Below are 11,510 nucleotides of genomic sequence, written 5' to 3'. Positions count from 1 at the left end.
CCAGCAAGTCCAACGTGGAATGAATGAACAAAACGTCGTGTTAACAGGGGAAGTGAGCTTAGGCACATGCCATAAGCTAAACATAGCTAAAGAAGAATAGAGAAGTAGATTCCTAACGAGCAAGAAAAGGTTGCTTGAAAAATAAGGAATTTGTAGGTTGATACTAGATTCACAGCCAAGGAAATCACTTTCATTAGAATCCTTATGAAGGAAAAAAAGCAGAAATATCCCAAAGAAAGCAGAGGAGACGAGGTCATCCAAGACAAAAGATACCGTGAACTTACAATAAAAACTAAAAAGTATAGGTATGAAATCGAGAACAATTTTTTGGCAACAGTGAATTTCATTTCCTAAAAACTTTCCCCACCATTCATGCAATTCGTGCATAACCATTCATATTTTCCATGTTTCCAGGGAGAATTATCTTGAGCCAATCAATTGCAAACCAGTTAAACAATGCATGCAAAGAAGACCGGTGTCACTGTTGAAGACAATGCAAGACAAGCTAGCAATGATCGACTGGCCAGTTCTTGTTTTTTTTTTCTTTTTTTTAATAACCAGCCGCAGGAGGAATACATTCTAGTTCACAAATCAATCACATTAAATAACACATCTGAAAACTGGACTCATCCAACCAACCGTAACCATATTTTTTTGCTTTAAATTGATTATAAAAAATCACATTTAAACAAGCCCTAGAATATCACTATCCTAATGGCATATCTGAAACACCATGACCAATACTTCTAGCCAGAATCTCAGTAAAAGATAAAAATGATAGAAGAAACAAGGCTCTAAAGAATTACATTTGGAAAGACATTACCGAACTCAATTCATTCCATATGAGTTATTCTGTCAATTCAATTGCTAGTCCTGGTCACTAAATCAAAAATGACTTTCTTCGTGGGACCTCCGTGAATAGGTTTACGTGTACTACACCAGGTTTTGAGCTCATGGAGCAGTATATGTTTTGAGCTTATGTCAATAAAATAAGCCCTCTCAGTTGAGGCTCCTCCTTTTACTTCAGAAATCAAAGAATTTATTTCAATGGAGTAAGATTGGGCCAAGCTCTTTTCCTATATTGGATCATATTCCAGTTCTTCCACAAAAGAAAATCACAACAGTACTCACACAACACAATAGACAATTAAAACACTAATATCACTACCCACACATAATTTCACCCAAAAGCTCATCATCCCGCATCATCAAAGTACTAGAAACATAAATAAAATGCCAAGAGAACCCAATAGAGATCACCAATACAACGCCATAGACACTTAAAATAGTAATTTATCCAACCAATAAAATCTAATTCAAACATTTGTAAGAAAATGATGAACAATCCACCATATTAGCACCATCGATGGCATCATAGACAAAAAAGTGTCCATTATCTAAAACCAAAACAAGTACCTAAAGAGGAAAAACAATCTCACAACATTATAGTGAAACTAGATCAGATTCACAGGATAAAATAATATATAAGACATAAAATCCACCACTGCGAATAACACAAAACAACCATAAAATAGTGCAATCATTTAAAAATCTCATTAAGAACAGATGATAATACCAATCACGGCTCGAAGAAGTTCCAAAATAGACCAGAATTTTAAAAAGAACAAAAATGTAACTAATACGCAAAAGCGGCGAAACCTAAGCAGTGAGAACGACAGCACCACCCGCCTCCTTGATTTTCTTCTCGGCAATCTTCGAAACGAGCTTGGCCTTGACTACGACGGGCTGGTTCTCCGGCAACACGCCCTTGCCCAAGACCTTGAAGAAGCCATACTGGGTGACGTCAATCAGGGGAACTTTGTCTTTGGACGCCTTGTCCTTGACGTCCTTCGGGACCAGGGACCAGAGCTTGTCGACGTTGACGATGGGGCAGTAGAACTTGTTGCGGAGCTTGTGGAAGTATCGCATACCAACCTTACCGAAGTACCCCGGGTGATACTTATCGAATAGGATCCGATGGTGGTGCATGCCTCCGGCGTTTCCGCGGCCTCCCGGATGCTTCCTGTGCTTCCCGATACGACCGTGTCCGGCGCTCACGTGTCCGCGCTTCTTCCTGTTCTTCTTGAACCGGGTCGTCATTTCCGATCTCTGTCTCTGTGCTTGTGCGCTGGGGTTCGGCGGCTGAGGGACGAGGTAGTGAAAGGAAGGTGGAGTTTGGGCTTTATTGGGTGGACGATTCAGAAATGAGGGATGGATTTTTTTGGTTGACGAGTTTGCCCTTAGGGTTTGTGAATGACAGGGAGTACTTAGGAAATTTTGAAATGGGCTTTTATTATATAAGGCCTAAGGAAGGAGTTTCGGCCAAGAATGGTGCGTTTGTTAATCTACAATCTTGGCAAATGGCATCAGATATAAAATTTTCCTTTTATCTTATTATTATAATTTTTTTAAATTTTTATATAATATATAATAAATAATTTAATTTTTTAAATTTAAATTTAATTTTTTTAAATTTAAAAGTAAAAAACTATTAAAAAATAATATTTTAAATTTTTATTAAAAATTAAAAATTCTCATCACACTTACTAAATCTATCCTTAGTCATTCTATTAAGATTCATGAATATTAAATTAGTAAAAATATAAGCACAATCATTAGATATATCATATATACCATGGGATTCATTTTTTTTAAAACAGTGCCACAGTTATAAAGTAATTTTATACAAATAAATTTATAACTTAAAGTAGTTTTATGTTATACGTTAAATCTACTTTATAATTTGATGTACCACATTAAAATAGTTTTACAATCTGATATACCACATTAAAGTACGCTAATTTGTAAATTTATTTTTATATAATCTTTTTGTAGTTAAGGTATTTTGCTTTTTCCTTTTTTTATTTATTATAAGTAAAGATGGCACAAGCCCCTGCCTGAAAAACATGGATCAAAGAATTTCACTTCCTCCTTGTTGGTAGTGTTACTCGCCTTTGCATGTCTCTACCATTGCTTATTATGTTTTTATTTTTTTAGGTTAAATGCAAAATTAATACTTAGATATTCATGTTTTTATAAATCGAGATTATAGTTTTTAACTTTTACAATACTAATAGTTGGGAATAAAAAAAACTCTAATTATGTACTTTCATCAATCTTGCATTAAACAATTAACGGTTAGTATTCTGATTGACTAACACGTGACATCAGTATGCTACTTACCAATTCTCTCAATAGTTTTCTAAATGGAAATTGATGAAGGTACTTAGTTACAAAATTTTTTTTTATTATTCTCATATATCAATATTGCAAATTTACATGAGTTAAAAACTCTCAAATTTTAAGAACTTCAAAACTCATATTACTAACTTTTTATGCAAAGAGAGGTTTCAATTGGGTTGAGACCAAAAGATAAGATGATATATGTTCGAGATGTGTTCCACCCACTGTTCACCAAAATGATCAACCTGCAACGAAGACTAATGGTGGCAAGGTGTGCCTGATGCACCTCCGATACCTAAGTCAGTAATGAGTAAACTGGAGAGTAAACTGGGGAGTAAACTGGGATGACACGAAAGTATTAGGTGAGAAAGTTACTTGGGATTATCATTGTCTACCCGATATATAGACATCAACGTAAGTGATAAGTATGGGATATCAATTCAATCTCCTGATTTCACTTATCGGTTTAAGTGATTGACATTGATACCAATAGGAAATTATCCAACGATATGGCAAGTTTTCAACTGTTTCCCTAGACTATTTATCCTATCCTATCAAGTCGATGGTTACAGCATTGAAACATATCGCAACTTTTGATATTCTCGGACCTCTTGGGCTTGGGCTCATTGGGGTGAGAAAGGTTCCTCCAGTTACCCAGCTAATTCTCGTAGCGTAAACGTGGCAAGAATTTAAAAAGTAGAAGGACTAACCCTTGCCCTAGGCGGTAATTCAATAACTACCCTACTTGATGATTCACATCCCTAAGGCTTTGGGAATTTCAATGACTACCCTGTTTCATGGCACATGTCCCCATACTTTGGAGAAGAGGTAACTATTCCAATGCCCTCATTCCATCACATCATCAGATCGTATAATGATGTCGTTGTCAGCCTCCTTATTTTCCCACTTAAGCGCATAACTGTTCCACCATTTCCTCTTTATAACCATCTCTTTCTTTGCCTTATCTTTTTTCTTCTTTCTTTATCATTCTCGCATTTCAGTTTTCCTCTATTCCTAGCTTTCTTTTATCCTTCCTCTGAAACCCTAGCTTTCATTGCTTTCCAATTCCACAAATCAGTAAAAATGGCCCAAAAAAGTTCTTCTCGACTTCCTACTCGCGATGCCTCCTCTTTAGCTCCAGAGTCTTCCACTCAAAGGGATATTCCCTATCATAAGGGCGTTGACTAGTGATCCATCCTCACCCCTAAGGACCTCACTAAGTTGAGAAACTCCTATAGGATTCCAAATTCCCTTAAGGGGCCCCAAATACTCTTCCCTAGTGATGAGTGTAGAAAGGACCTCACTAACAATGATAAAAAGAAAGAGAGAAAGATGATGATCCTGCTTTAATCCTCTAGAGGGTTAAATATGACCATGAGGATCTCCATTAATCAGCATAGAGTAAGACATCATTGTGATTCAAGCTTTGATCCAGTTATTCTTGGTTGGGTGGAATCCAAGACAGCTTACGACTTTTATGAGAAAATCCCATTCCATGTAATCGAAAGCCTTCTCCATATCAATTTTTATAGCCATTAATCCTTTTTTCCTCCTAGTCTTTTTCATTCTAGCCATATCAATTGATATCTCCATATCAATTGTGTTTTCTTGAATGACTTTTCTAGGAATGAAAGCTGATTGGAAAGGAGAGATAAAACTAGTGAGAACCAATTTTAATCTATTGGCTAGAATTTTTGCAATAATCTTATAACACACATTTGAGATATTGATTGGCCTAAACTAATTGATCATATTAGGGGAGTCAGTTTCGGGAATAAGAACAATGTGTGTACGATTGAGCTTTTGTAAAAATGCCCCAGTGAGGAAGAAATGTGTGACGCCCCCAAATCCCCACGCCCAAACACGGGGAAATTGAGACGTCCGGATGGTGACAACCCGGGTCACCATCCCCTCGACGGGTGCCGGGTGTGTGCAAGGCAACAGATGTGTACAGATAAACACGCAGCGGATAAAGAAGGTCATAACTAAGTACCAGAATTTCTTAACGTAATACAAGCTGTTTAAAACATACATAGATAAAATATTACAAAACACAAATGCAGTTTTAAACAAATATAAAAGATAGCATCAGCAACCCGGCGGAGCCGCATCCTCGGGCTCAACCTCTTCCTCCTCATCCTCAACTCCTGCACCAAAAGCTACGGAACCACAAATGGTTCCGCAGGTAAGTAAAACCCCAAACACTACCAGATAAAAACACATATAACTCAAACAAGATGCATGAAACATGCCCAATGCACAAAGCCCAAAAACACCAGTTTTCCACACACGCCAAAAACCCATTTGGCCCAAAAACATATCCTTTCCGAAAAACACGCCAAAAGCCACATTTGGCCGCCAAAAGTCCATTTGGCCCAATATCTCGCCGGAAGTCCATCCGGCCCAATATCTCGCCAGAAGTCCATCTGGCCCACGCCAAAAGTCCCATTTGGCCTCATAATCCATTATCCAATTTTAACCGTATACGCCATGACCTCCCCTAGGGGTCATCCGCACACCCTGGCTCCAGTGTTACACCGCAGAGTACCACCACGCATGTGACACCTAACGAGCGATGCCCAGTTCCGCGCCTCCCGCGCGTGCGTAGCCAAGCATCCTCTAGCCCTTGCCAGTGAAGGGCCACGGAGTCGGTGAGTAGGGCGATGCCCGGTTCCGCGCCCGGTGCGTTCGTAGCCAAGCATCCCCTAGCCCCGCTCCCGTCATCTCTCTCGACGACTCAGGGGACATCACTCAGTTTATTCCGCTCCCGAGTGACCAGAGGAACTCCACCGAGATAATAACCCATCCCGGCTTGGGCTCGTGATACACACGCACCCGTAAAACCACTCACGCCAATACACAGGCTTTTCACACAAAACCCACAAACACACGTGCATGCACCATGTAATGCCATAACAATGCATAATAAAATAATCCAATAATATAAAACAAATAAACAGGCAACTCCGTCCTCCATCCATCCGACCCCCGAAACTCCTCGGACTCAGTCCGGAATCAACAACCAACAACAGTAAATAAATTGAATGAGCGATATATATTAAAATCTGAAAATAGGGTTTGGAAAATACTTACAGCGCTATATGGCAATTTTAGAAAACAAGCGGCGTTGCAAACGGCGGAAAAACAGCAACGTCACAGTGAAAATTCACTGTGGCCGTGGGTCTGAAAAACCCACTTTTGAACGGGGACAAACTAGGACACGGGATTGATAGGGAATGGTCTAGAGGTGGTTGTGAAGCTATTGGAAGTGACGGACGGCCGTGGGTGGCGGCGGAATGGCCGGAAATGGCCGAAAATGGCAAATCGGAAAACAAGCTCGTGGGAGCTGCTCCGGTGGTCGTTGGAGGCCGGAAATGGGTGGGTTAGGACGGCAAGGGACCGGTGATGAAGTGGTGAAGAAATGGTGGCCGGAGGTGGAGCGACGGCGGCGGATCGGAGTGAAATCCGTGCGCCCTTTGGAAGCTTTTTCCGGCCAAATGGCCGGCCGGTTGGGGGTGGGTTTTGGAGGGGTGGTGCACCGGAGGGAGAGGAAGAGAATGGGACCGGTGGGGGTCCGGTTGGTGGCCGGACGGCGGCGGTAAGGTAGAGAGAAGGTGGCGCCGGCGTGAGGGAGAGGGAGGAGAGAGAGAGAGCTCGGGGGGGGTCCGAATCGGGGAGAGAGGAGAGAGAAAAAGAAAAAGAAGAAAAAGAAAAGAAGGAAAAAGGAAAAAGAAGGGAAAAAGAAAAAGGGAAAAAGAGAAAAAAGGGAAAAAGATGTGAAAAGAGATGAGGTCCAATCCTCACTCCGGGAAAACGAAACAAACCGCCAAAAAGATTAAATCCACTAAACAGCTTAAAGAAATAAAACACAACCTCAAATAAATTAAATTAAATTAAAACCCAATTTTAAAAATGCAAATACATTAAAATAAAATAACTAGTATATTAATTAAATAAAAACAAATACTTCAGCGAAAATACACTTAAAAGCGGGTCATCACAAAATGTTTAATGACATGGATCAAATTCTCATTGATAATATCCCAATAAAGCTTATAGAAAATTCCAGTAAATCCATCAGGACTTGGGGATTTGGAAGACGGATTTTGTTTGATCGTATCCATAATTTCAGCTTTAGAAGGAATTTTACACAGCATTTCATTCTCAAATTGAGTAATTTTTTAGGGAAAAGGTTCTCAAGATCCTCGGGAAAATTAGGGCTGGTGGAAGTATAGATTTGGTTAAAGTGATATAAAAACAAATTTTTAATAGAGGAAGGATCACTAATCCATTGATGTGAATAATCTTTGATAAATGAGATATCATTCCTTCTTCTTCTCATGGTGGCAGTTATGTGAAAGAACTTTGTGTTGAGATCTATGGTGGTTAACCATTGCAATTTGGATTTTTGCCTCCAAAGGATCTCTTCTTTTTTCAGTTGTTCATAGAGGCATAATTTCAAATTTTCCTCTATTGAGAGAGTGGAATCAGAAGAATTCTCTAATTGAATTTTGGCTAATTGACAGTTAATGGATTTAATAGCAGACCGGATATGGCCAAAACTTTCTTTGTTCCAAATACAAAGAGCTTTGCTGGCAACTTTCAGTTTTTGAGCCAAAATGTAAGGGGGAGATCTTGTGAAAGAATTCTTTCTATTTTCCTTGTTAAGCAAATAACAATTAGGATCCATTGTCTAGAATTCTTCGAATTTGAAGGATTTACCTTTTTTGGCAGTAGAGGATAGGAGCATAATCAGAGATGTGAATAGGCATATGTTTGATCATAGCATTTGGAAAGAGGATATTCCAGCTTGTGTTAGCAATACCCCTATCGAGTCTCTCTCTAATGTAACTGAAACCAAATCTCTTATTGGTCTAGGTGAATTTTGGACCAACAAATCCTAGGTCTCCTAATCCCTGTTGGTTCATAAAATGCTTGAGACTAGAAGGAGTTAAAAAACAAGCAAAGAGTTTTCCTCCAATCTTTTCCTGTTGATTAAGAACTGAAGTAAAATCTCCTATAGCTAAAATGGGACCTATGAAAAAAGCTACTATTGAGTTAATTAAGGTCCAAAAAGGCTGCTTGTCTAGTGATTGGGTAGGACAATAAGCTAAAATAAACAATCAAGGGGCATAAGTGAGATCAGAGTACACCAACGTAGCAATAATATTACAAAAAATATGAACTGACACATCTATTCCCGGCCTCTATATACATAACAAACCTCCCTATTTCTTCTAAGGAGGGACATGCACAAACTTAGAAAAGCCAAGCCTATTTACAATACTAGCCAAATTAGCATCACTTATTAATGTTTCAAACAAAAAAAATTAAAATAGGGTGATCCATCCTGATTTGAGCCCTCAAACCAAAAATTGCTAGAGGTTGGGCAAATCCTCTACAATTCCAGGATTTTCATAACTAGGTTGGTGACATGTTAGAGCCCACCACCTTAGCCACATTTAAAATAGTAACTTCATTTGGAAAGGATTCAGAGGGTTCATTACCACCAGCTTGCTCAATCCCAGCTTCCGATTGATTACCTTTCTTCTTGAACTTCTGCTGATTTTTCTCAACCTTGATCTTGCTTTTGGATTCTCTTTTCTTTGGGATTATGAACTAGCCAACATCTTCTATGTCCCCAATCTTTGAGAGGGAGTTAGGGCATGAAATTTTTTCTCTCAACACAACCACTCTCTTTTTTGGAGGGACCTCAGCATCAATCAGATCAATACCTCTTTTGGCAGTTTTGACATGAGTTTCTTTAGAATTTTCTAGGAGGGAAGGCTTGAGGCAATCAGGTAGGGACTTTGGATCTGGAGAGTCTCTGTTCAATGGAGACTAGAGGTTTGGGGGAATTGATTTGTGGACTAGGCTCACCCAATGGAGTAGACGAGTAGCTCTTTACTGAGGGGGACGGGGGATGGGCTCAAATAGGATCTAGGTGATGGGGGTTTAATTGGAGATGTGCTTAAGGGAAGTCATTAGGGATCTTAGGTAGGATAGGCTTGAGGGATGATGCCATGGTATTTTTTTTAGGCCTTTGAGTACTGAGGATTTCATCAAAGATCGAGTGCTTAAGGAATTCAAATGTCTTGATGATTTGGTGATAGACCGAAGGATCAAAGATCAGGTGGGCATTGAGCCTATCAGTTCGTGTGACTTTAGTGGGCTTGGTTTGTTAGGTTTCAAAAGTGATCGTCTGCCTTACATTGATGGGGGAAACAACACATAGTGTGGGGAACAGGCCTGCTGTTCTTTGCTGCGTATCTCATGGGTTAATTAGGTTTTAGGGCTTGAAACAAGTTTGTTGTCAGATGCAATTAGTGTTGGGCTGGTTGGAGTAAATGTGTTGACAGTTTTTATCTCGGCCCACTGTTCATTCTCCCTATCCTTTGGATTCGACTGGTCTAGATTAAACGCAGCACCCAAGAGTGATTTTCCTTCCTTCTGATTCTTCCGTGGTTCATCATTAGAGATACCAACAAAAATGTTGATGGTGTTTTCGCTATTTTCTAACTTCGAAAAAAAAATTAACTTTGTTGACAACCATCTTTCATTTCCCTTTACCAAAAATTTTTTTTGTCTATTGAAGCTCTTGTCTGTGACACTGTCATCCTTTGTTCATCTATGCAAATTGGAGGAAGTGTGGCTTTGAGATGCCTAACTGTATGAGTTGGAGTTGAGGCTTGGGTCTTCTGTATCTCTACCTTATGCAGCATAGCAGCAGTCTCTACTCCCATCACTGGAGGATTCATCTCCATTATCTACCTTGGGTTACATAAAAAATTTGAGCATTCCGCTCTCATCCATGGTCTGAACCGTGAATGTTCTAGAATCACTGTATATGTAGGACATGTTTGTGCTATATGCCCTAGTAACCCACATGCATAACAGAACTTCGAAAGATGATCATATTTGATCAATATTTTCTTCGGCATTCTCTCCTGTCTATTTAGATCAAAGCCTTCCTATAATGGATTTTTAATGTCAATTTCAACCCTAATACCCAAGTATCTTCTCAGTGCCACCCCAAAAACTGAAGCATGGCTAACTTCCAGAAGGTTTCCCAACATCTTTCCGATTCTTTCAGCATTTTGATTAGTAAGCATTTCAAAGGGTAGGCCATGAATCTGGACCCAAAATGCTGACACATTCAGATCCACTTCTTGGATACTCAACCCCGGAGGCCAGTTTTAAGGGCCTTATGGAACCCATTGAAGTTCCATGGCCGATTTTCAAGAACCCTATCTTTGTCTTATTGTGATGGGAATATAAAGAGAAAGATGTTCATATCTATGTCATCGATCATCAGCCCCAAGAAAAAACTCCATGTAGCTTTAATAATGGCATGAAGCATGTTACGGTTGAGAGGTTTGGATGATATCAACTTACCGATCAAGGTCAGATTTGAATGAATATTTGCAATGCTAGCCTCCAATTCTAGTTGAAAATCCTTATAAGAAAGATCTTTTGCCTTACTAATTAGTTGCTCGATCTCCACTTGGTTTGATTCCATGTTGTTGACTACAGTATAGATGCTTTTGCCAATGGATATCAATGTACCTAACACTGAGTCATCTTTTATGGGATGGGAGGGGGGGTTTAGAAAGTGAAAAAGGCGGGTTGTGTGGGACATGGTGGAACTAAGAATGTTTTTGGTGAAATGGTTTTTCCTACTAAGAAAATATGTGTGGTTATGCTATGTGGGGATTCCTATTTTGGGAAAGGGATGTCAAAAACTACATAGAGGGGAGTTGACTCATGTTGTATTGGAGAAGACTCATCCTAGGGAGAGCAGCTTCCATTGTACAAGACCATGATTGATTAAAAGTGGGGTTTGACTTTACTTGAACTTGTTTAAGTTTGGGCTCTGTTTTCATATGAATGACACATATTTTATGAAAGTTAAAATTATATTATCAAGTATTAAATAAAAATTAGATTGTAGTAATAGTTTATAAGATTTTTAAGTATTATTAAGTTTATTTAGGAATCGAATATTTTCCAAGATAAAGTATATTATAAGTTTTAAATAAAATTAGTAATTTTTTTTTTTTAAAGAGACGAAGGTCACCTGTCCATGAGTGATTTCCTCTCAATATTATTAAAAACCCTTACTTATGGCGGAGGAATACCGAGGTAACAAAAATACAGCACGACAAACCACGAAATTGCTCTCTATAGTATGAATTTAATTAATAAGATTTATGATGCGCTCTTGTAGAAAATTTAGTGATGTACGGTAATTTGTATAGGTGACAAGCCACGAAATAAAAATTCAAAAGCGGCACTACATGGTAAGTAGCTTGATCATAAATAGGATT

The 11,510-nt window shown here is 38.9% G+C and overlaps 1 protein-coding gene across 1 annotated transcript; it reads right to left on the bottom strand.

The window, feature by feature from the left end:
- Positions 1-1,511: 1,511 nt before the first annotated feature.
- LOC122311946 (60S ribosomal protein L27a-3) lies at positions 1,512-2,228 on the bottom strand. The gene has a single exon (XM_043126731.1). It carries the CDS (start codon positions 2,098-2,100, stop codon positions 1,660-1,662), a length of 441 nt encoding a protein of 146 aa, XP_042982665.1. The 5' UTR covers positions 2,101-2,228; the 3' UTR covers positions 1,512-1,659.
- Positions 2,229-11,510: the final 9,282 nt, after the last annotated feature.

The sequence above is a fragment of the Carya illinoinensis genome, chromosome 5 (assembly GCF_018687715.1).
Source record: "Carya illinoinensis cultivar Pawnee chromosome 5, C.illinoinensisPawnee_v1, whole genome shotgun sequence".
In the NCBI taxonomy this organism is placed as follows: Eukaryota; Viridiplantae; Streptophyta; class Magnoliopsida; order Fagales; family Juglandaceae; genus Carya; species Carya illinoinensis.
Note: the sequence above shows the minus strand (reverse complement) of the source record. Positions and strands in the feature narration are given on the sequence as shown.

Bases quoted from the DNA above. Each gene is read 5' to 3' on its own strand.
- LOC122311946 (XM_043126731.1), bottom strand. From the start codon at position 2,100: ATGACGACCCGGTTCAAGAAGAACAGGAAGAAGCGCGGACACGTGAGC.